General features: G+C 40.6%; 1 protein-coding gene and 1 long non-coding RNA gene across 6 annotated transcripts in view; one reads left to right on the top strand and one right to left on the bottom strand.

The window, feature by feature from the left end:
• Positions 1–13,828, top strand: part of HIBCH (3-hydroxyisobutyryl-CoA hydrolase) — a 62,356-nt gene extending 48,528 nt beyond the window's left edge. For 3 of the 5 annotated variants that reach the window (XM_060281387.1, XM_035136099.2, XM_035136124.2), the window contains exons 13-14: positions 1,429–1,462; positions 4,393–8,837. In XM_060281387.1, the coding sequence (XP_060137370.1) occupies positions 1,429–1,462; positions 4,393–4,508 (150 nt within the window). In that variant the 3' untranslated portion in view covers positions 4,509–8,837. Of the gene's footprint in view, positions 1–1,428; positions 1,463–4,392; positions 8,838–9,647 lie in introns of those variants that run through there. The other 2 variants (XR_004693798.2, XR_009558442.1) reach the window with 2 other exon arrangements.
• Positions 9,895–24,174, bottom strand: LOC118095123 (uncharacterized). The gene is made up of 3 exons (XR_004693800.2): positions 23,944–24,174; positions 16,442–16,516; positions 9,895–9,966 (listed from the first exon to the last, which is right to left on the bottom strand). It is a non-coding gene; the product is annotated as an uncharacterized LOC118095123 (long non-coding RNA).
• Between the last annotated feature and the right edge of the window lie 2,387 nt (positions 24,175–26,561).

The following is a 26,561-nucleotide window of genomic DNA, read 5'->3' as shown; positions in this document are numbered from 1 at the left end:
GGTATCTGTGCCACTTCAGTCCATTTCTTTGTTTCCATGGAAGGATGTGTATTCCAGATTTATTCTGCTTTCATGGCACAGAATGGTTAGAGGAATTTTTTTTAAAAAAATGCTGAAGATCAGACGACTTTTCTATAGAACATTCTTCGAGAAAAGGGGGAAGAGAGACTTGGGAATGCGGAGGGTGGTACATTTCTCTCTCTGCCCCTTCTCCAAAGGAGATGTCAGCATTTGAGCAGGAGAAGATCCAGAAAGGATTCAGTAGTGGTTATTCACTAGTTAGCTACCAAGGGTATGTTTGAGGTATAGGAAACATTTATTAAAATAGATTTGATGCTGAAAATACTGTATAAGACAACTGGGTGTATAAGATGACCCCAACTTTTCCAGTTAAAAAACAGAGTTTGGGATATACTCGCCGTATAAGAAATATGACCCAGCGTATAAGATGTTCCCCAACTTTTGAGAAGATTTTCCTGGGTTAAAAAGTAGTCTTATACGCAGGAATATACAGTATTTATATTTAATATTAAAGAAGTGGTGAGACTTACATTCTGTTTGGATTACTGTAATGCACTGTTTGTGGAAAGTGTTGGAAACTGCAGTGAGCCCCAAATGCTGCAGCCAGATTGCTGACCAATAGTTAAACTGTTAATTCCAATAGCTCCACTGGCTATTGTCCATTTCCCAGCAAAATTCAAAGTGCTGTTTATGACCTATGAAGCTTGGGTCCAGGCTATGTGAAGGACATTATCTTCCTATATGAGTCTGCCCAAGTTTTGAGATCTTCAAGGGAATCTTTTCTCTTAGTCCCATCACTTTCACAGACATGTTTGGTGAGGACACGAGAGAGGGCCTTCTCGGGTGACTGCTCCCAGATTCTGGTTACAGGTAGGTAGCCGTGTTGGTCTGGATCGAAGTAAAATAAAAAAATTCCTTCAGTAGCACCTTAAAGACCAACTAAGTTTTTATTTTGGTATGAGCTTTCGTGTGCATGCACACTTCTTCAGATACAGTGAAATGCCTGGAAACTTCCATTTCACTGTATCTGAAGAAGTGTGCATGCACACGAAAGCTCATACCAAAATAAAAACTTAGTTGGTCTTTAAGGTGCTACTGAAGGAATTTTTTTATTTTGCTCCCAGATTGTGGAACTTCCTTACACATAAGCTCAGGCTCTCCTCCTCTCTGCTTTTCTTTTTGGACTTTTTTGTTCAGTCAGACCTTGGGTGCTGTGAGCTGCTTTGGGCCCTGCACTGGGAGAAAGTTGGGATATAATTTAAATAAATGAATACCATACTGAAATTTGGCTTACACGTGTTATCTAGACTACATTTAATTTTAATTGCAATGAGTAAAATATAGGACTTTATATCTCAAAGTGTGCTAGGAAATTACTGTATTATGACGAGTTATTTTTTCTTCCAGCGAGGCCATGACTTCTATGAAGGTGTCCGAGCAGGTAAAGTGGAGGCTGGAGAGGCCATTTCAACTTCCTAGCTTTCGTCCCACTTTTTTTTGCTTTTGTATAGTTGGTAGTAGCCCATTTGACATTGCCTTCTTGTGCTAGGTTTGCAAAATATTTGCAAAACTTAGAAAACCTGCTTCCTGACACCTTCAATCCCCAGGCCTGTTTTTTTTTAAAGATGCCAGGTCTATTGGGCATCTCTCTGAATCCTTGCTTTGTGGGTAGCAATTCATTTGCTTTATTATATATATTTTGTGGTGAACTGCAAAGTTCTCCTTTCAGCATTAGTGTCAGTTGTCGCATACGTTTTCTGCTTGGCGCAGATAATCTAGAACAGCAGGCTGAAGGCAGTTGGGTTAGATGCCCGGCTCCTAGTAAACTTGTCAGAATACCAGCACAACTCTCAAGACTGCATCACAGACCAGTGACAAGTGACAAATCGGAGGTTTTCATTCCCGATTGAACATATACTGGGGGAAAAACCTAAACGTGTGAGTTATCAGGACTCAATATTTGTAGCACCAAAATTGCATTTTGCTGTTCCTTAACTATTATATTTCAGGACACCTATGTTGTTCAAGGGAGAAAGGGCACAGTGAAGCACTCCTGTTGCATAGCCTCTTTGGTAATGCAAGGCAGTTGAGAATGGGAAGCAGAAGCAGGCAGGCAACTGAGATTTGAATGCTAATATAAACCATAGTGTTGACTTGGGTTGCTCTGTTTAGGAACATCAGTCAAATGCGTTGGGGCTTTATTTTAAAAATGAGATTGAACCGCTAGTGCAGTTGTTTTAGAAATTGCACCAATATGAAGTCCCACAGCAAATGCAGTAAGCCGTCTCGAGTCACAAATTTCTCTAGAATAGTTGTGAAATGTGAATATTCAGTGACCTTACCTACCTGACGTACGGTTTAACTTTTAAATGATGCCAATACTAATGATGTTAAAACAGTTATTGAGTGCTCCAGGCAGAATTGCTTACGCCATTGTTTTACATGGCCAGTCATTCTAAGAAATAAGCAGACAACCCAATTAACTTGTTTTAATTAATTCTTAACTCTTTCTGGAATCAGCTGCCTCTTCTCAGCCTCAGATCCCCCCCCCCAAGATGAATTGTGGATGTCAGGGCTGGAGAACCTGCCAGCACAGTTAACGTGGACCCTCCCCCACCCAAAATAGGCTTGAAAGAAGTATTGCTTCTTGTATAAGTTTCTCTGATTTGCAGACATAGATGATGAGATTGCCTAACACAGATGAGGAAATGGGACATAGTTACAGGATGGATATACTGTACTTTGAATTTTATTTTAATTTCCGTTTTGCTAAGTTTATTAATCTGCTTACCAACTGTGGATAAAGCAAAAAATTATGTGCAAGTATTGTGTTAAAGGATTAATAATGGAAGTGTTTCTAATGCAGTTGCTCTACTTCTAAGGCTACTAGCATGTAATTGACTGCATTAGCCATTGGGGGGTGGGGTGGAAATGCAAGCAGTGACAAGATGGAAGCTGGAGTCCTCATACAAAGCAGACAGAAATACCAATAACTGTGATTCATATTGCTAATGTGCCAGGTTATTAAAACCATCTAGGAGTCAGACAAAGGGCAGAACCAGATTACTTGTTGTGCTGATCTGCATAGCCCTGTGAAGTGCTGACTGAGAAATAAACATTCAGAGCAGCTGTAGATAATCCATTTTCTATTTGAATAGCTTGACTCTTTTTGACCTGAAGGTTGACTGCTACCAAACTAGGGTTAGAAGTGTCTGCTTTCACTCTCAAATTGTCACTAGGTCAATACAATTTCTAACCTTATTACACTGTGCTCATGCAAGGAAGATTGGCTAGTAACACCCCTCCCCTCACAATAAAGTTATTGGCACTTGATTTTTAACATACATTGATACAGCAATGAGGAACCTGTGAGCCTAATTCGGCCAGCCAGGCTTCCCCATTTGGCCCGCAAGACTCTTTTGGCCAATCCATACTTACCTGCAGTGCACCTGATGTTATATATAGCAGATGTGAACAGGTATAGATGTGGCTCACTCAGCCAAAAGCACAGTTTGCAGGCACTGCTGATCACTGGCACATGAAAAGCCTTGTGCCTTTGCAGTTTGATTTCAAATTCCTCGCCAAAGGAAAATGGGTCATTTGACATCATTGTGATATCAGGCTATTGGCAGGCAGGCAGTCTCATAATCTAATAATACAGCAGAGCTGGGAAGCCTTTGGGATGGGATTTGGAGAGCAGCAGCACCCGGAAGGTCACATTTCCCGCATTCTTTGGCAAGAGCAATGCAGCCCCCTGTAATGAGTGCTGTGCACTTTAAAGAGGGTTTGGTCTCCTACTTGCTGTTGGATAAACGAGTCTTCTTTGCTAGCTAAGCATAATAAGCCTTCAGTGAATGCTTTGTGACATTTTAGGGAAAGCTTCTCCCCACTTTTCCTGTGGCAGGTGTCATAACTAAGAGGCCTCTGTAAGTCTTGTTTGACTTTCTTTTGAAACATAAATCAGCAAGGATCCTTGGGCCCTTTGCATTGATATGGACTTGAAAGATTAATGCCCATGAAGCATAGCAAGTTTTTGAAAAACAAACATAAAAATGATCAAAATGTGGCTATTAGGAGTGAAAAGGGGAACCCATTATGATCACTTGGTCTGACACTTTGTATGGCAAAAGTTCAATGCATGCATCACAGGCTGCTGGGGGTTTTTTTGCTGACTGTTTTGTTCTCAGCCATTCTATTCCTGGAGATGGGAGTCCAAACAGTATTTACTTCTCCATTCTCTGCAGAGAATGCCCAGACCACCTGTTACATCCTGATGTGCTATAATAGTTTGTTCTCGATATTTATTGGCACCTGCTTCAAATATTAAGGAAGGTATCTTAATGAGAATATTATTTTTGTTTTCTCTGGTAGTGATAATTGACAAAGATCAGTCCCCAAAGTGGAAGCCAGCCGTTTTGGAAGAAGTAACAGATGAATATTTGGACTCGTGCTTTAAGTCTCTTGGAAGCGGTGATCTCAAATTATAATAGATTTGGACTAATACTTTGCCTGTTTTAGTTCTAGCTTTTGCTTAAAGCAACTAATGAATAATTTTGCATCTGGCATATTTGGATAACTGGCATTGAGTGAAATGCTCATTGCTGTTATGTCAAGTACTGGAGTCAAATATTGGTCTAGAGGGAATTGTTGGGGCAGTGCTATCCAGGGGTTAGCCAAATATCCTAGAGCTTTATCACCTGTGTGTGTGCATTTTTACTTTTCCATGTAAAATGAACAAGATTGTTTCATATAAAGACTCTGATATCCTTGAATCAACTAAATGTTGGGTTGTTTTAAAAATATATTTATATGCCATTCTTTAACATATGTTTTATAGTTGGCTTATGAGATAAAACAAGAATTTAAAATAATCACAATTACCTTTATCATAATGTATGGAAACTTAATCAATCCAGATGGATGAGCTGTGATCCAAAAGACTTGAAGTGAACGAAAAGAGTGTTCTAACCAAGATATCTTTGCCACTGCTAACTAGTTTGTCCTGATGAGTCAGGAGCTGATTTGTTGCTGAATGGACAGTACATGTGAGATACATGAAAACCTATGATTGCATTTTTGGGGGGCTATTAGATGTATGACTTAATTGATTAAACCTGCTTGAATATTTACATAAAAATAAGATCTGATGGAAAACATGTACTTCCTGTGTTTTTGTTGCTAGGTGTATGGAGGAAAGTCTCCAACAGGTCTTGTCAACACCAACCAATCACCTCATTGAATGGCCTCTAATGTTGACTTAAATGTCTCCATCTTGAATTATTTTTAGGCCACCCTCCTGTCCAGCCACTTTATGCTGAGTATTGCTTGAATCTCCCTTTGTTTTTAGCCAGGAAGAATAAGTACACCTTGTGCTTCCTGTCTCATTGTGGCACTGGCTCCATTGCCTGAATAGCTAAGAGATGGTTGGTGGCTGTGCTTGTCTGGCTCACTGGACTAATGAGTATTGATAAATTTATCTCTTGGCTGTCTGAAAAATCCCATGAGTAGTCAGAGGAAACGGCGTCAATCACTCACCTGTCAGATGTGCAGAAGCCTTGCCTCCTGGAGGCCCGGAGACCTGGCATCATGCAAACTGCTTTTTGGTTCCCTTCTGGAATTTCATGGGTGAGGAATACCCCAAGTTGGACTGTGGCCAAGCAGAAGAGGGGAATGTGGCTCACTGTTTGTGGTTCCAGCATGATTTGTAGATGCTTGAGGAATGTTGCTCATCGTATTGTGATCACCCTTCTTAATGCGCAGGAGTGCCTTCTGTTTGTCATGTGTCTCCAGTAACAGCTCCAGTAGCCCCTCAAAGAGCTTCCACCTGCTGTGAGTTAGCAAGCCATCTCTGTGGCATTGATGTCCCAGTTGCAAAGCCAGATGTTACATCTAGCCAAGATGGTTGCTGCCATAGCCCTGGCATTGGACTTCACTGCATCCCGCACAGCGTCTGCTTGGAAAGTTGCAGCAATGGAGAATTTCTTCACTTTTTAAAAGGTAAGAAAAACTTTCAAGTGACTTTAACTCTTTAAGGAGCTTTCAGACCCCAACTGTCCCAAACAAAAGGCATTGATGGGATGGCTCCACCCCCATGTAGGATCAGCAAATTGGTCCCTGCCTGTCCAGCTGGTGGGAGGATACATCCCAGCTTCATGACTGCCTACCAGGATCCCTTGGGGAAATCATAATTGAGTTTTACCACCTGACATGATTAATGGTATGTTATTTTCAGGTTTTGGACTATACGCAGCTAGTTCAGTTCTCAGGAATTCCCACCAAGTTCTGTAGAGGAAAGTAAGAGGCTAGAGATAGAGCGAGCCCTCAACCCCAGCTAGTGAGATTGTTGGTGGTTAGTTAGGCTTAGTTTGCATCCTGGTGAGAATCCTTTTATTTGTGCCATTCACTCATACTGGGAAAAACAAAGGAAGGATATTTTGAAATGCTGCAGTATTGTCCCAATGATGGTTGATAGTAGTAGATGGCTTGGCCTTCAGGAAGTCCCTGAGGGCTGGGGAAGCTGCAATATTCATATTTAAGTTGTGTGTGGACACAGACTTCTTCCTGTACTCTGTCTACACGTTCCCTGCTCTGCCATGATATAATTTTTGCTGACATTTAAATAGTTCTTCTGTTTCTTGGGCTTCTGTAGATGTAGCAATGCCCTGCAACTAGATTCTATTGATTTTAGTTACTGTGGTGGTTAGTTAATTAACATTTACATGCCACAGCTGGCTGTAGATCTTCCTTCTATTTGTTGCACACTTCTATAGGCTTTTTATAGTAAGGCAGGTCAAGCCACTGTTCTACTTGTTTCCATGGTAATAGATGATAATGTCACAATTTCAGAATTTCTATTTCTCTGAAGAATCAATATAGCTAAAAAAAACTTAGAAAATGAGGAAGCTCGTTTGAAAAGAAACATTTTTAGTAATAGTGAATGAGAAACCGATGGAGTAACGAAAAGGAAATACAAAGCAGCATTATTCATCAGTAGCCCCCCTTAAGAAATTCAGGAACTGTGATTTCTCAATTTCCATAAATTGGGAGCAAATACACATACAGACCAATCTAATGTTCTATAACCAAGATATGAGGGGGGGTAGGATTTCTCAACTTGTGTCCTTCCATTTCCATGCATGTTTCACTACATGACATGTAAGTGGAAGGGCCACCCCCTCCTTACTCGCTTCTTGAACCATCTCCCATCTTGGTTCTTGTTTAAGGCCTTTGATACAGTACTGGACCAGGCACATCAATTGGCCTTACGGTATATGCTAAACCACCATTCTACGAACATGAGTTTGAGCAAACTGCGGGAGGCAGTGGAAGACAGGAGTGCCTGGCGTGCTATGGTCCATGGGGTCACAAAGAGTCGGACGCGACTAAACGACTAAACAACAAACCACCATTCTGTCTAGAAAGCAAAATTCCATTGCCACACAATGACAGCCACCCAGGTTTTAAGTTCAAATTTAAAGTTTTTCAACCAGAATTCAGGCTCGATATCTGTAATTAAGTTTTTAAAAAAGGAAAATGAGAGAGAAAACAACACAGGCAATGTAATCATGGTATATTTCCACATTGATGTGCCATGCCTGTTCTTTCCTCATGCACCATTCAAGCTGCTGTATGTATTTTTACAGCTCTTACTCAGTTTCCAAATAAATAGACAAAAGTATGTTTTTTTTATTCAAACACAGTTGAAAGTGATTAATCATTTGGGTAGAAAGAAAACATAACATATACTGTAAAAAATATATAGTAATAAGCTATAGTTTAGGTTACCACTTCCTTGTGACAGAAATACCAGATTTACAAAGTTGTGCTGTAGATACCAGTAGTGCTTTAAAGCATGGCTTTTGCCATATTTACTTGGTCATTTTCCTGATTTAAAATAAAAAATATGCTCAAAATAAAGTGTATTATTAATATCTATATTACACAGTATCAAATAGAAGCTAGATCTTATGTGATACACTGACAGCAATATATCTTTTATAAATTATAATAGGGGTTGCATTCAGTTTTATTTTGGTTAGAGTCCACTTTAGTGATATTAAATTACATAGAAATGAAATATTTTTAGAAATGAAATATTTTTAGAAATATTAAGAACTTCACCTGGTGTTGAAGACCTGGAGAAGTCAAGCTCTTCCTTTGTTATTACTCCAGGACTCTTAAGATTATATCTTTGCAATATGCCTGCTTGGCATGACCAAAGAAAGGACTGTGGCAGGAGAAACAATGCAGCATCTGGGACAGGTGGCTTCTCACACATGTTGCTGCTATTCCTACTACAATGAGACACACCAGAAGGAATGACAGCACTGCTTGGGGATCACCCTCCCCTCCACCCCCACCATTTCAGTACTCAAATTTTACTAAATTGAAATTTAGTGTTCAGAAATGATACTGCATGCCATAATTGGTCCAAGAACAAGTAAAAGTTCATTACATTCATAATTAAATTTCTTTCCCCCATCAATTCATATTGCCAGCATAACTAAAGAGTGGGACTCCTATGTTGCCTTGCACATCACCTGCATTTCATTTGTCTTGTGCTAACTAGAACTTGCACATCTGAAAGTAATATTGAGGACATACCCCAAACATTTTCAGCAAAACTGTTGATCATTTGACTAAATCCTCAAATAACTTACCTAGTTCTCTCCTCTTCCAGTTCTGCCTTTCATTCTGTCTGCTGCATTTCCCCTCTTATCTCTCAAATAGTGTTTTAAACTGGAATATTGTGGTCTCAACAAAAGGTATTCAAATTAAAATGTGGTATTTTTAAAGGTATGCTGCCCTGCTGTTTACTTTGTTACCAACAAAAAAATAGGCTGGGATGCTTTACCCAAGAATTTTCATTATTTGTTGAGTATTTTCAGTGTAATTTGTTTCTTAACCATCAACATTCAATGTTAATTCATCTCCCTTACAGCAGCAAGTCTTTGGTCTGACATAGAATTTGTGTACTCAACTGAACATAGTTGCAAACAACTAGCCTCAGTACATCAAAATTATCAGATATGTCTAGAAAAAGAAGCTCTGATGGTGGTATAAGCACTTATATCCCTTGTATTTCAGTGGTAGAGTTAAACACTTAGCTAACTCTCTCCTATAAGTGGGACTTAAAACTCGGGAGTTAGCAATTCACATGCCTACTTGACCATCACAACTAATAGTTATATTCTTATTTCTTAAACCCTGGCCAAACTTAATTCAACTATACCCACTGTTCCAGAGATTTCAAAAACACGAGCACTTATGCATTTGTTCTTGTGCATCTTTAGTGCTGCTGCCAATACTGAACACAACTGATTGAAGCACTGAGTTACACACAAGTTGATGAACCATTTGATGCTACTCTGTGTGGTTCTGTTAAAAACTGAATAGTAAAGGCAAGGTGTTACATTACCAGAATCAAGGCTAGCTGCATCTGTACAACCGGTGTCTTTTAAAATCACAACTGCTGTTGTATGAATGTCGCTTTATTTGCACTAGCACCAAAAACAAGAGACGCCTGACTAAGTGAGAGGAGCCAAGCCTTGCAATTCATGAATCGTCACTTTCTATGTAGGGGATGTCACTATATTTGCTTTCAACCATTGACCATTGCTTCACAGCTTGATCCAGAATCTCTAGGGAGAGACGGTGAGCAAAGTCCATCACTGCAGGGCTTGCTGAAGACGGCATCCCAGACTTTGTCTGATATTGGGAAGATTTATCTACATTACCTCCACTATATTCGCTGACTTCACGGCTTCCATCATCTAGAATAGTGTGTGGAAAGGGGCTTTTGGATTTGATACAGCCCATGGTACAATAACAGTAAATGGAAGTTCAAATTAGCTGCACGGTCAACCTTGAAGTACTGTCCTTCAGAGGGCTCAAGAATGCCACTTTCTTGAAAGCCGAGATGAGAATATGTCTCTCTCCCAATATCTGTGGAGAAAACATTTTACATGGTAGGGTTTAGATAGGTTCTTGTTTTTGGGTTCTACTCTAAAAGCAGATTTTTAAAAGACAGATTTGCTAGATAGAGTTTAAGAAAAATATAATTTGTTTCTATTTAGGCAAATGGCAATCACTTACAACAAAGGACTCTCTCCAAACACACACCCCATTTAGGACATAAATACTAAAAAGTTTGGTTTCACAACTGTTACCCACAGTAGCAATCTACTAGCTAAATGTTATTTTCAAGTTTAGCATGAATTGCTCAGCACACCTCAAAGGCTGGTTCTGGATATGAATATAGGATTGTATTCACTGTTAGCCCTACTCAGAATAGACCCACTGAAATTAATGCCCATTAATTTAAATGGCTCTACTCTTAGGATTAGTGTTGAATACCACCCATGGGCATAATTTTAGCCTAACTGGGTTTAGACTGCTTTAGTACAGTGAGGGGGGAAAGTATTTGATCCCCTGCTAAATTTGCCCATTTGCCCCCTGACGAAGCAATGACCAGTCCATAATTTTAATGGTAGGTTTATTGTAGCTGTGAGAGACAAAATAACAACAGGAAAACCCCCAGAAACCTAGAAGACAAAAGTCAGAGATTGATGTGCATTATTATAATGAGTGAAATAAGTATTTGATCCTCTATCAACCAGCCAGATGTCAGGCTACCTTGTATCTTCACTGTATGTAACGAGCTGAGATTAGCAGAACCTGTTGTACGGGAGAGGTTTTACCTGTAATCCCAGCCCGTTACAGTACCTGTACAAAAGACATTTGTCGACAGAAGCAATCCAGCAGATTCCAAAGTAGCCACCATGACCAAGACCAAAGAGCTGTCCAAGGATGTCAGGGACAAGATTGTAGACCTGCACAAGGCTGGACTGGGCTACAAGACTACTGCCAAGCAGCTTGGTGAGAAGGTGACAACAGATGGTGTAGTAATTCGCAAATGGAAGAAACATAAAATAACTGTCAACCTCCCTCAGTCTGGGGCTTCATGCAAGAGGCCTGTTCGTAACACGGAACTGACGTAAGCTGAAGTGTTGCGTCTGCGCACGCGCAAGCAGCAAAATCCAGAAGTAACCCGTTCTGGTGCTTCCGGGTTTACGCGGGACGCAAGATGAAAACACGCAACCTGAAGCGGACGCAACCTGAGGGATGACTGCAATCACAAAAGACTCAACATCTCAAGTACTTTCAGAAACTTTATGAAGCCACGTGAAATTACTTTTGAGCACAACTTTTAATGTTCAACATTAAAGTGTGTGTTCGAAACAGCCATATGTGCTGCCACCTTACTGGTCCTTAATCTCCTCTAAATTTTTATCCTTGTAAAGCAAAAAAGAATTTCATTTAGGCAGCTAATTGCTCCCCCAGAAGACTTAAGAGGCAGAACAACCAACTAGGAGATGACAGCACTAGCACTGCAAGTGCCATTAGCAGCCACTAGCATCCTGAAAATACAGAAGGCTCAGCAGTGTCCAACACTACTACACAGTCGGGATTTTGCAAGCCTCTGGCAATGCTAGAAAATCAATGACCTCTTATTAAAGGAGGGATGAACCTCTGGCTTGAATTTGGCCTGGTAGGGGGTCCTTATTATTAATATAGCTGCCAAGTCTCCCATATTCCCCAGGAAACCCCCGTTTTTCCAGCTGTCCCCAGCCGTAAAAAATGTTTTTTTGTTTTCCCCCGGTTTATTCTGGCGCGGCGGCCATTTTGGAACTGGGCGGAGCATGCTCAGAAGCGACTTTTGATGCTGCTCTGCCCAGTTCCAAAATGGCTGCAGCGTGACTTCTGGTGCGGCGGCCATTTTGGAACTGGGCACAGCAGCATCAAAAGTCACTTCTGAGCATGCTCCGCCCAGTTCCAAAATGGCGGCAGCGCTACTTCCGGCCTGGTCCCTTATTATTCAGGCAGGAACTTGGCAGGTATGATTATTATTATTGATTGGTATGGAAAACAGGGCTTGCTTTTGATGCTGAATTCAATGCATGCACTGCTGGGATTAGATCCTCTTGGGAGTGGATCCCTGCCAAATGGGCCTTGCACTCAGCCATAGATTTAAATTCTGTGCTGACTGGAAAACCTGCTTTTGGCAGTGATCTTAGGAACTCTGACTTGAAATCAAATTAAAGCCAGGGCTGCAAATGAAGAGTAGTGAGCACAATCTGATCCAACCCCCGGTTTAAAGGGTTGTATCTAACTAAGTTCCCCCAGGCCTTTGGCTAATTAAATAATCTATGACATTTTAAACGGGGTGGTGGTGGTGGTGGTGGTTTTATATTACTATGTTATGTTATTTTTGCATTTTTAAATTGTAAACCACCATGTGATCCTTGGATTAAGATGGTATAGAAATTTAGTAAGTTTGTGGTGCTAATGAACTTCCATATGGATTTTAAGAACTGGCTGCAGTTTCTGTCAAGAAAGGAAAGGTGGATGAAACAGGCTTCTACATTCATAGGATGTACGTTATTAGGATCAATGCATTTTGAATTGGGAACTTTTTCAGGGGCACTATGCAGTTAAAATAACATAAAATCCCCAACCATTTATATTGCGTAGAGTTCTTGAAGAAGATTCCATTCTCAAATGCATTTGGCCTAATAAAGCTAACATCTGTGTACCTACAGGTTTCCAGTCATCTTTTGCCTCCATTGTCTGTCACACACACTTGTTCTACAACTATAGCCAGAATTTTAAAAGCTAACAACTGGTATTTTAAACATACAGTACAATACTCAGCCCAGAAAGCTCAACATCAGGTTTTAACACTTAACTGGATACAAGCAGCTATTGTCATATATGTCCCAGAGAGTGAGAGCAGCAGATGATGGAAAGATGGACATCCAGTAAAATTCAATGATCACCTTAACTTTGTCAGTTAATTGTTAATGAAACATCCAAGTTCAGAAGTATTTCATGGTAGGTGTTAAAGGAATTTCTTGGACAGAAGCTGCACCTGAAGAAAAGCTATCCTTTACATATTCAACACTACAGAACATTGAACGCTGTCTTATGACAAGTCAGACCATTTGTCCAACTGAGTGGCAATGACTCTCCAGGGTTTCAGACATGAGACATTTGCAGCCCTGATCCTCTGCATGCAAAGCAGATGCTCTAAGGCAGGCGTGGCAAACTTATGACCCTCCAGAAACTACATTTGAACTACATTTCCCATTATCCTTGACACTGGTTATGCTGGCTGAGGCTGATGTGAGTTGTAGTCCAACAGCTGGTCACCAATGTACTAAGGCAGGATTTCCCAAACTTGGGTCCCCATCTGTTTTTGGACTACAATCCCCACCATCCCTGACCTCTGGATGTTGGAAGTTGCAGTCCCAAAAACAGCTGCAGACTCAAGTTTGGGAAATCCTATACTACAATTTGGCTAAGAAAGAACTGACTCCACATGCAAGCTGTAGGAAAGTCTATCACTGTCCTGATCATATATAGGGAGGGTACTGTTTAAAAGCCACCATGTGCAAAACCCCTAATGCATGCACTGCTTGTGCACCAGTCATGCTCTCAGGACCTATAGTGTTGATGGATGCACAGGTTTTTAAACATGAATGAGTCTTATATATACTTTATAATAGAGACTTTTCTGTGGCATAGAAAAAATACAGTCTTAGCCAATTTAAGACCAGGTGCATTTGACAGCTAACAAGGGAAGCTTATTAACGGAATTTGCAGCAGTAGTTGTCAAATCAAACTGTCAGTCCATGTTCAATATTTTCTGACATGTTTTCAGCCTCCTAAGGCAGAGTGGCTAATCAGTGCACCTTCTACTTATCATACAGCAACTCCAGGATTAGTAAATTAACACAAGCCAATTTTATGACTTGAAAAAAGGCTTTTCTAACCAGTCTGAAAAAGCATTTTAATGACAGAAGTTCAGCATTGTTTGAAAATGAATGCAGACATTGGGTTATTGGTATTATGCTATAACTACATCCAATGTCTTAACTAGTTGACAGGTCAAAGAAAATGGTCTGCCTAGCAGTTCCTTAACATGTCTTAAAATATTTCTTTCAACCCTACCTGGAATACACAAATGAAGAAATAATTCCCTTATTCCTGTTAGCGAGGGGACTCTTTTCATTCCACTATTCATTTTCTTCATCTAGAAAACCACTGAAGAATCCTACTCCCAAGTACTAACCTCCAAAAAGACTACTACTGAACTGCATCTGTACTATATAATAAAAAGGCAGTTAGATTTTGGGATTTTGTACTAAGGCTGCGGTGTTCTGCAGCCAAGAACTCAAAAGTACTGTATATCAGATAAAATCCTATTATTGGTATTATGCAAATACACCACTTCTCCACAACTTGACTCAAATTATAATGCTTCACACAATGGCCTGATACAGATGTAATCAACAAACACTGGTTTGTTGTTACAAGCTTCAAGATTGCACATGAAAGGAGGATTTTTAAAACTTTATCTCCTGGTGTACATTGTGTACTTAAGACTTCTAAAAAGCTGTTGAGAATATCCCATGCCAAAGACTCCTGGGTAGACTTGGCAGACAAGGGGTAAGGGAAGAGGCCCTCTAATGGATCATTAACAAGGAACAGGAAACAGAAAGAAGTCTGTGGAAGGATGCAGAAAGTGGAGTCCCTCCAAGGATTGTTATTGGGACCTATGCTTTTTAACTCATTCATATATGAGCTAGAGTTAGAGGTGAACAATGAGTTAGCCAAATTTGCTGATGCCAAATTGTTCGGGATGGTTAAAGCAAAAGAAAGACAAGAAGGAGCTCTAAAAGTATCTGTCCAAACTGAGTAAATGGACAGTAAAATGACACATGTAATTCAATGAAAGCAAACGTTAAGTGATGCATGGGGTTTTTTTTGGGGGGGGGGGAGAGAGGGAATCCTAATTTCACATATAAGCTAATGGGGTCTAAACTGTCAGTGACTGACCAGGAACGAGACATTGGTGTCATAGTGGATAGCTCAATGAAGATGTCAATTCAGTATGTGGCAGCTGTGGACAAAGGTGAATTCCACATGCTGGATCATGCAGAAAGATTGAACAATAAAACTCCCAATGTTATAATGCCACTACACAAACTACAGTGCAACCGCACTTGGAATACTGTGTATGGTACTAATCACCTCACCTCAAAAAGAAATTTGTAGAGCTGGAAAAAGTTCAGGAAAGGGCAAACGAAATGATCAAGGGGGAAAAGCAACTCTATGAGAAAAGGTTACAACATTAGGGGCCTTTTAGTTTAGAAATAGTGTGAGTAAAGGGGAACCCAATAAAAGGTGTACAAGGTTGTACAGAGTGTGGAGAAAGTGGACAGGGAGGTTTTTCTCCCTCTCACATAATAGGAAAACAATGAAGCTGAGTACTGGATGATTCAGGACAGACAAAACAAAGCACTTTTCCCCACACTGCATTGTTGAACAATGAAATTTGGTCCCACAAGATGTAGTGATGATGGCCACCAACTTGAATGGCTTTAAGAGGATTGGATAAATTCATGGATGAGAAGACTATTAATGGCTGCTAGACACAATGGCTATGTACTGCCCCCACTGATGGAGGCAATACAAATAACAGTTGCTGGAAAATGCAGATGAGGTTCTGCCTGCAGGGTTCCCATGGGCATCTGTTTGGCCACTGTGAGAACAGGATGCTGGACTAGGTCCTTCTTGGACTTTGAAAGGGGGGGGGCAAACTTATGAGATATACAGAAACTAGTGAAAAAAGGGCAATAGGCATTCTAATTGTGGAAGTATGGCCAATCATTCCTTAGCTTTAGGTTAGTAGAACTATGTCATCACATAGTGTGTATCTGAAGAAGTGTGCATGCACACGAAAGCTCGTACCAAAATATAAACTTAGTTGGTCTTTAAGGTGCTACTGAAGGAATTTTTTTATTTTGCTTCGACTCAGACCAACACGGCTACCTACCTGTAACTATGTCATCACAAATTTCAGTTACATCTACTCAATAAATCCTATGGATTCAAAAGGACTTGCTCCCAGATAAGTGTATGTATAGGATTACAGATAAAATCTTTCACTAATTCCGTGGGGTTTAGGCTTGAATTTGGCTCATATTTTGAGCAACGGTTGTCTCACATTTCAGCATTCTTTCTATACAACTATGTGACTGGAAGCAACATGCAGTCTAAAATGACAAAAGCCAAGAACCTGAACATTCTGCTCAGGCTGCTATGTTCTACATTCTGTTCCATACAGTTTTTCTACCCCTGCTTATTTCACTTCATTAAATTAAGCATACTGAAGCCTAATTGACCAGCTGGGCATGAAACATTTCTCTCATTATGATTTACAGCTCCTAAACAAGGCCTTGTCTTTGCCAGAATACTCTGTCCTAAGACTATAGTTAGATGTGCCAAATACCTCTTTTGAAAAGGAAAAATTTAGCTGCAACCTTTTCCTTAAGTGTTTATGGAGGCCACTTACCAATTAGTATCTTGCTTTGAGTGTATTTCTCCAAATGATCCACAAAATAAGAGGCACAACTCGCAGTCTAGGTTCCTGTGTAACAAATAGAGAATTTGTTCTTGTTAAAACTAAGCAGCCTCAAATGAACAAAGCTGCCCTACCACAACCCCTTACCTCTTTGCCCTAACAGTTCTGACAGGTCAACTCTATTCATGTTTATTCAGATGCAAGTCCCACCAAGTTAAATGGGATTTACTTCTTGGAATGTATGTTTGTGATTGCAGTTTTAATTTGGCAAGCATTTTAACCAGAAATGTGTTTTGCTTTTAAAGTACAGTGGTACCTCAAGTTATAAATGCCTCAGGTTACAAACACTTCAGGTTACAAACTCCGCTAACCTGGAAGAGTTACCTCGAGTTGAGAACTTTCCCCCAGAATGGGAACAGAAATCATGTGCTGGCGGTGGCGCAGAGGCCCCATTAGCAAAAGCACGCCTCTAGTTAAGAACAGTTTCAGGTTAAGAACGGACCTCCGGAATGAATTAAGTTCATAACTAGAGGTACTACTGTACAGTCCAGAAGAGCCAAAGTACGTCGTGTATTAATTACTAAGCCTTTAATTCTATCTTACCATGCTTGCACCATATAGTATAATTGTACTCTTGCATTTTTTAAAAAAAACACCATTGTTATCTTTTAAGATTATGCCTACAACAATATTTTTCCCATGTAGAATATAGTGTACACCAAGAATTTATGAGGTTTGCCTTGAACTATGCTACAGAAATGCTTTTATCAGTATGCTAGCGTTTTTTAATCTTTCAGCATTAAAACGGTAGCTTGCGTATATACATACAGCATCATATGTCCAATGACAAATCTATGGTAACATTCTACCTTACTGTCCCAGAGCTAGTCTCTAAATTTTTTGTGTGTTTCTCTGGTAAAATACAGTTTTAGAAAGGATGTCAGGGTTTCCTTTTAAATAGAGCCCCATCTTATCAGAATATCTAGAAGTTGCATGTGACAGTGCTTTAAGTGGTGGGAAGATACATTTTGATTTTAGCACACACCATCACCACCTATCCAGATAGAAAACCTATAATGTGTTGAGATTATAGCTATTTTAGAGTAGTAAGGATAACTAGATCTATTCCCATATTAAACAATAGTAAGAAATGGTCACAATCACTTAATGCAGAGGTTTTAAACCTTTTTGAGTAAACAGTTCCCTTAATCAACTACCTTCTTTCTGCAGCACCCCTGTGGGGCCCTGTATGTCACCCCTTGCAGAGCTACCAGCCTCTCACCCTTTTCTGACCCACCCTTGTGTAGTGTTCCCTCAGCCTCCTCTCCTCCCCTATCCTTGGGAGTCCTCTGGGCAGTCTCTGAGTCCCCACCGCCCCAAAGAGAGGTGCCTCCTAGAGGCACCATTCGCCTGCGGAGCTTATAGCCAGGGCTGCTGCAATAAACAGCTGTGCAAGCCTTTGGTAGGCAGAGACATGAAAAGGTATCAGAGGAAGGAGGGAAAGAAAGAGGGACAGAGGTCAGTGTTGCCCGCGGCACCCCTGACCATCATTCGAGGCACTCCAGGGTGCCACGGCACACTGGTTGAAAAGCACTGACTTAATGAACACAACCCATTTGAGAAACTATGGATGATGAGCTATTGACAAGAAAATGAGTAGAGCTTATAATAGACAGAAGACAGCATTTGGAAATGTGTGGTACAGTAGTGGGAAGGGGTGTTCACATCTTTGGTGTGAAAAGTATTATTTCATTCTTGCCCCTGATATTTCCACTTGGTAGTAACTTTTCCAAATTGTGTGGTTATCAACAGCATTTTTAGAGTAGTCTTAGTATGTAAATATTTTTGTATATTTTTATAAAATAGTATATTTTATTTTGCCAAACTATTCTATTCTTTAGTACTCTGTAAAGTGCAACAACAGTGAAGTTTATTGTACTTTGAACAGGAAAGTCTGTACTAAATTCCACGGCCTTGGCTTCTAAACCAACTTTACTTTCTGTTGGCTTGCACAATCTCTGTCTCTCTAATCTGTGCAATCCACATGGATTTAGCAACTTTTTTTTCATATCAGAGATATTCCAAATATCCTGCACCATCTTGGGAAGATAGGAGCAGCTGTGCCACATCAGGCCAAAGATCCACAAAGTTAAGCATTCTGTTTCCCACAATCAATAATTGAAAGTAACTGTCCACTCTGCACCCCTCCCTCTGCAACTGGCATTCAGTTCCATACTGCCTCTGAACTTGGAAGATCCATACAGAGTTCATGACTGATAGTCGCTGATAGATTTATCCTTGATGAATTTGTCCAATCCCCTTTTAAATTCATCTAAGTTTTCCGTCATCACCATTATCTTGTGATAGCAAATTCCATAAAATTAATTATGGGCTGTGTGAAGAAATGCTTCCTTCTTATGTCCCAAATTTCCTGGCTATCAATAACATTTGATTACCCTGTGTTTTGATATTGTGGAAGAGGGGGGAAACATTGCTCTGCCTACTTTCTCTACACCATGCATAATGCTGCCCGTCTCTATCATGTCCCCCTTTAGTTACTTTTCTAAACAAAAAAGTTCTAAAGCTTGTAGACTTTTTGCCACAGGGCAAGTGTTTATTTTGACTGCAGTATTCTATGCCTTTCCCTAATCTACAATATCCTTTATGAAGTGGGGCAACCAGAGCTGCACACATTATTCCAAGTGTGGCTGAACCATGGATTTGTATTAGGCCACTATGAACTTCATCACTCATAACTCCTCACATGGATTTTACATTTATCACAGCTATCACACATTGGGTTGATGCTTTAAGTTACTTACCACAACCCTAGTATGTTTCCCCTAGTTAGTCACTAGCAGTTCAGAAGCCATTAGTGTATACAGTGGAACCTCGGTTTATGAACACCTCGGTTTACGAATTTTCGGTTTACGAACGCCGCAGACCCATCTGGAATGGATTAATTCACTTTCCATTACTTTCAATGGGAAAGTTCGCTTCAGTTTATGAACGCTTCAGTTTATGAACAGACTTCCAGAACCAATTATACCCATGCTTCGGGTTAAGTACGCTTCAGGTTGAGTACTTCGCGGACCCTTCTGGAACGGATTAATCCACTTTCCATTACTTTCAATGGGAAAGTTCACTTCAGTTTATGAACGCTTCAGTTTATGAACAGACTTCCGGAACCAATTGTGTTCATAAACTGAGGTACCACTGTATATGACATTAAGAAGTTTGGCTTAATTAGATACATTTGCCATTTTGTTACCCATTCACTTAATTTCATGAAATCCTTTAGAAGGTCTTTGCAGTCTTGCTTTGGTTTTCAACACCCTGAGTGATTTGGTTACCTAAATGCTCACCTCTAAATCCAGATCGTTTATTAAGAAGTAAAAAAGCATCGATTAAGAAGGACCCCACTTCCTATTCCTCTAGATCAGGGGTCAGCACACTTTTTCAGCAGGGGGCCGGTCCGCTGTCCCTCAGACCTTGTGGGGGGCCGGACTATATTTCGGGGGGAAATGAACGAATTCCTATGCCCCACAAATAACCCAGAGATGCATTTTAAATAAAATGACGCGTTCTACTCATGTAAAAGCACCAGGCAGGTCCCACAAATAACCCAGAGATGCATTTTAAATAAAAGGACACATTCTACTCATCTAAAAACATGCTGATTCCCGGACCATCCACGGGCCGGATTTAGAAGGCGATTGGGCCGCATCCGGCCCCCGGGCCTTAGTTTCAGGACTCCTGCTCTAGATTGTGAAAATCATTCCCACTCTCTTGCTGTTGAAGCTGCTACCAACCCATAATAATTCTCATTCTCATTTCCAATAATTGGCAAGAAGCCTTTGGGGCGAGAAGTATTTCATTAAAAAGAAAACTGGAACTATGCCGTTTCTATTGGGCCACACCTATATACATGTTGATGCCATCAAAGACATATAAAAGGATGGAAACACAAAACTTCCTTTTGCAGGAGCAAGGAATTTTCTCCTCAGCAAGACTTTTTACTTTATATGCTTAATAATCCTAATCTTAATAATGCTTTCCACCAATTTCCCTGGAACAGAGATTAAACTAACTGGCCTGTCATCCCATACACCTAATCTCTTTAACAATTATTACTGGTTTTACATCATGTATTTTCCAATTCTTCAATCCAAATACTAACTTTAGGGACAGGCTGCTTATTTTTGTTACAACATACATTTTACATTTTAAATCTGAATTCTTTAAGAATTCTTGCCTGGATTCCATCCAGATAGATGACCTGATAATTTATCAGTGAACTCTAAAACTTTTTCTCGTCTCTTGGACTCATTTTTTAGGCATCCATCTTAAAACAACAACAACAACCCAGATCCAAGCACATATATATGTCCTACATTTTCTACAGTAAAAAGAGTTGCCAAGATTTTGATTCAGCTTCTCTGCAGTCTCCACATCCCCCTTTGCCACTCATTTTATCGTCTCATGTTTAATTGCCTCTCTAGCTGGTTTATTCTGATACAATTAAAGAGATCTGTATCATTGATTTGATATTTTTAGCAATATACTCTTCAAATTCTTTTTTCACTTGCAGCGTCTTGCTATCTTGCATATGTTGTGCCAGATCTTTGGCTCTTTCTTCTCATTTAGACAAGAATTCTATTTCTGAAGACAACCTTGCTGTTTATAGCTTCTTTTAATCTACTTCTTAACCATGCTGGTATCCCCTTGGATTTATCGGTACTTTTCCTGCTCTTTGATATACATTCTAGCTAAGCTTCTATTTAAATAACCTTCAATAACCTTTCACTTATGGAGGAAGTTGACTCTCTTGACCCCTCCCCTTTCCACTTCTTTGTAACTAAATCCATCATTTTCTTTTTAAAATAAAATGGCTCCTTTGAAATCAACAGTAGCCATGCTGGACTTTCTTGGTACTTTTCCACTCAACTGATGCAACTCACAGTTTCCAGTCAGTTCAACATTTACATCTCACACCTGAGAAGTGAAATGAACATTTCAGTACAAGAAGACTCTGCTTTGTCCCGCCTCAGGGATTGATTGCCACCTACAAAGGCAAGGATGCCCATGGTAAACGCTCAGGTTCAGCACTTTTTATTCTCTCAATTCTGCATAACAATGCTCCAACCTTATTCTGCATTAGTTCACATAGGGACAATCTGCAGCTCAAGAATAAGCTCAGCCTTATTCTGTATATAACACCAATGTCTCGCATCTTATGTAACTGATACATAGAAAAGAATTTACAACCTGAAAAGAGAGACAATGCATGTACTGTACTTTAAACCAAGAAAATATAACAAAACAACAACCACCAAAACAACCAATGCCCAAGAGCTGCCACTGATGCCAATATCTCCCTAGTATGTTGACAATACTGCTATTCAGCTAAAATGGTCTATGTTAGGTAACTGGACTGGTCTACTGACTTAACAGACTGAAGAAACTTCCCAGACTCTTCAACCCATTGATTTCCAAGGCAAGAGGATTGGCATTTGTATTTTTTTGAAACTGATCAATAAGCTCTCCTTACACCTTTTCCTGGCCCATAGAACAGTGTACTAAAAGCATTAACATTTAAACAGGTGCTCCACAGCAAACTAAATACTAGCCAGGCTTAACAGAAACAGCAACCCAATCCCACCACTTTACTGTTACTCTTTCATATAAATCAGCTGCCCCACTCAGGGGCAGAGATGGTAATATGGCACCATGAGCAAGGACAAAATTTGCCCCCTTTCCCATAGCTATTATTTTCACAATTATTATTTTGCTTCCCCTCAGCTTGGTGCCCTGTGCAAGGAACCACCCACAATGCCCTAAATATGGTGATGCCCCTCCCCATTTTAACCAAACTCATGTGCCATTTCAATGTGCCCACAAACAACTGTGTCCAAGGAAAATGTTTACGTGAACTTAAGCCAAAAACCTATCAAGTCCAGTACCTGGTCTCACAGTGGCATATCACATGGTCTCTGATGATAATTTCAAACACAGCTCTGTGTAAGACACACTTGTCCTTGGTTTCCAAGTGACTTCAAATCAAGCAGCTGAAAGACTGCCCTTATTTGTGTATTTTCTGCAGATTTACATATGCCTCAGCAACACCTGTGCAACCTCCAGAACTTCTAGTTGTACAAATGTAAAGCTGCTTATTATTTAATCAGAAATGAATATGAAGCTGGAATGGGTGAAGCATAACCTGGTCACCAACCAGCCTAGTCCTATGCACAATTTATTAAATTTAGTAAGACTTCTCACACAAGTTGTTACAGGAGTACTTCATTTTCCCACCTTAGAAGCAAGCAAGAAATGATACAACTTGAACTAAGATACCGCTTTTAATGGAAGAATTTAAGCAAGCTTCTAAGAAAAGCACAAAACTTTCTAGCTGGACTATCTGCCTATCCTTGGTTACACAGCTTCGGGAGTGGTGGCACTTGCAAGCTACTGATTTGGGATTCTGTAGTCTGCCTTTAGCCCATTTGCTTAGCCAGCGTCACATTTTGCTGGTTTCCCTTCCATGAATTTCTCCTTTCCGAATTCCGTTGCTATTTTTTTTAAAAAAAATGAGTGGTGACAGGTGGAATCAATGAAGCTCCACCAAAAAACGGAAGACAAGAAGCAAGTGTCAAGACTCAGCCAGCCCGGTACCAGATGTCTGCTTTTCACCGCAGCACAGAAAAGGCGGGCGAGGAACTGCACGGCTGGAGCCTCGAGTCCTAAGCCTGATGGACAGCTTAACAGGCATCAAAGCCCTTTGACGTAGGGTGTTTTGCATCTAGCAGAGACTGAAGGATGACTAGCCCCACCGGCTCCTCCCGAAAACACAGGGCTGCACAAGTCACCAAGCCATTACTTCCAGCCTGCTGACAACTCCAAAGCCCACCTTTTGCAACAGAGGGTTGCAATTCTTACTGAAACCACTTACCCCGCCTTAGTTTTGTTGGCTTCAGAGAAGCTAAGCGAAGTAGGTGGTTTGTTCCCTTTCAACTACTTGGTAGGGGGTGGGGGAGGAATGGAGTGGATTAGAAATTAAGCACCATGGGTGGGGCTGGGGCAACCCTGTGAACGCAAACAGCTTCCCGGATACTTTTATCGTAATGGGCAATATCTATGCAGAAAACACGCCAGCTGTACCCGATCAAACCGCGCAGATCACTCTTCACCCCCTGGTGGCCCAGGAACGTCTTACAGCCTTATTTTGGGGCAGCGCCCTCTCCTCTCCTCTCCTCCCCGCCCAACTCCCTTCCTCCTCGGTGTCACTCACGTTGCTCGGCAGAGATATTGCTTCCCGAGAAGATGCACGCATGCTGCGGAGCTGGGCTGAAAGAATGCAATCCTCCAACTCTGATTTGCCAATCACCCACATTCCCAAAAGGGCAGCGGCAGCAGCAGCCCCTCCCGTAGTGGATAGCTTATGGAAAAGAGCAGGGATTTGGAGGACAGGGCGTCCTTCTGCTTAGGCTACTCACTCTCGTCTTCGAGGCTGTTGCTGCAGCTCCAAACGCCGCTTGCCTGGAGGCAAGGGAATGCATCTTTTACAAGTATACTGCGGGCCCAAGTTCGGGCTCACTCCAATGCAACAGATTTTAATAGATCATATAGACTAGTCAGATCAGCAATTGAAACTGCCGGTTGTTCAGAAAACCCCAACCACCTCCGTGCAATTCATCCGCCCCTTATTGCGCTTGACCTGCACGATTAACCGCCCAGTCGCCAAATCCTGCCAATCACACAGCACTGCAGCGACACCTGGAGGTCGAGCTAAGAAGCTACGTCTAATGAAACTGACAATTCAAGGAGGAGCCCAGTTGTTGCTGTTTTAAAAAAATCAATTTGTTAGCAAGAAATTTGTCAGAGAGAAAGGCAAATAAAATTAGAGAAGAATGGCCACACTTTCCAGAGATATACAAATCTAACATCCCATTTCTCTGTGTGTGGGGTAGACAGTGTGCAACCTTTCAACTGTAGTTAGTTGCAATCTAGTTCAATTGTATATATCTGTTGACTTTACTACTACTACTACTACTACTACTACTACTACTACTACTACTTAATTCCTTTTACCCCAGCCTTCCTCAGCTGTAGTCTAGGCTGGCTCACAGAAATAAAATCTTCAAAAATAAGTATAAAATAACAATCCAAAGTAACATAAAATACAATACAGCACTAACAGTCATCAATTAAATTAAAACAATTCCAGAAGGATCCAGAAATAGTGCAGGAGACAGCCTGATCTCAACAGGGAGTGAACTCCATGCTGCAGTATGCTGTAGAATGGTTCTGAGGAGAATGTGGTATGCAGAGCCTATATGTATGTAGTATGGAATAAAGGCTTACACCTGCTTGCACACCCCACCGAGGCAAGCCTGTCCTAGCAGACAGTCTCACACTGGATTTGATGAAGACCTACATGTAAAGCCCAATATTTGTAGGCCTGAGGATCCTGACTGTGTCCCTGATTTTTAAATTTATTTTTAGGTTAGGCTTTTTTATGATTCCAAACCTAGCCCTTCTCCTCCAGTTCAAAATTGGGGGCTGCCTGGCTGGGGAAGACTCGGATTTCGTTTGTTCCTTATACCGTATATCAATATTGCATTTGTATTCATTCCACCTTTTCTCACGGAAGCTCAAGGTGCCATTTTCTCCATCTTAATCCTGTGATGGAGATTAGGCAGAGACAGCAATTGGGCCCAAAGTCACAGAATGAGGTTGTGTCTGATTTTAACTTTGGTCTTTCAGGTCCACTTAATATCCCTTTACCTTATTCCTCAATTCTGGAAAATAGATGTACCGGTAGAAGTGAATAAACTCAGGGAGGGGTATAATCTATTCACATAAGTCTGGAAACTCATGGATTCTCATGCTAACAGTCCTGTTTAGCACCTTTAATATTAACCAGTTCAGGCTGCAATTGTGTCTTAGGGAGCAATCCCCATTGAATCCAGTGGGGCTTACTTAGAAATGGGATCCCTTTTTAACCAAAGCAAAACACCTTTCAGTTTAGCTATTTGTCAAATCACAATACTTGCGTGTCCATGGTAGCTTTACAAGGGAGGAGGATGGGGAGAAAACCAGAACAACTTGGCCAGACTTATTGCTTGTTGGCTACCAGTTCTAGTGGGCACCAGCACCACTGCACACATCCCAGTTATGATCCAGCTTGGGGTCCCTGTGCTAGCTAATTGTTAAAAATAACAGCAGCAAACATATACGGCCAAACTGATGAACAACTTGGCCCTTAAAGACATTTACTCTTTTAAAAATCCAATATTCTCTTTGAACACCATTTCAAGTTAGCATTGTGGTGATACAAAATAAGTTTGGTTCATTGTCGGCATATTGTATTTAAGTTATTCAGTAGTGCCCTAATTCAGAACCATTTTAATGAGATACAGACAGTAATTGTCTCTTACATAGTAGCGACAAACCTAGGGGCACATCATTGATTGCTAGACCCAGTTATTTTGGAGCAGCCAACTCTTCTCACTTAAAAATTGGTTTGATCCAATGTATGCCGGATAATGCCGGATAATGCAGAAAGCATTCAGGATGCTTAAACGAAACATGCCTAAAGCAGCAGTAGTCTTTCAAGAGTAATTTAACTCACAAGGTTCAAGTGATGATTGATTTTGCTATATAAAAATGTTAGTTAAGGTGAAGAATAAACCTGAGATTTAAAGTGGTTCTCCCCCCCCTCCCAATAGCTACTAGAGATATCACACAGTGTATTGATTTGCTTGGTGCTTGCATTTCAGGAACTTTGGAAAGCAGAGTTTAGGAATCAAAGTATAAATTGCAAAAGCTATGCTGCGACATTACAAATTTATAAGATCAATTATCACCAATGTTTATGGCATATCATTTACTGGAGAGTGCCAAATACTTGATGCTGATCAGCATTAAACCTTAAATTTAATAACACTTTTATGGTTGCTTTTCAACTGGAGCTTGCTGTTGTCCGTTCCTTACAGCAAAGTCTTTTCTGCTTGTTCTTAAGAAATAATAGTATGAGACCTGGATAAATATGGCTATATGCACTAGCTGTTTTACCTAGGTTATGTCTCAGGACATACCAGAAAGTAACAGG

The sequence above is a fragment of the Zootoca vivipara genome, chromosome 1 (genome assembly GCF_963506605.1).
Source record: "Zootoca vivipara chromosome 1, rZooViv1.1, whole genome shotgun sequence".
Taxonomy (NCBI): domain Eukaryota; kingdom Metazoa; phylum Chordata; class Lepidosauria; order Squamata; family Lacertidae; genus Zootoca; species Zootoca vivipara.
Note: the sequence above shows the minus strand (reverse complement) of the source record. Positions and strands in the feature narration are given on the sequence as shown.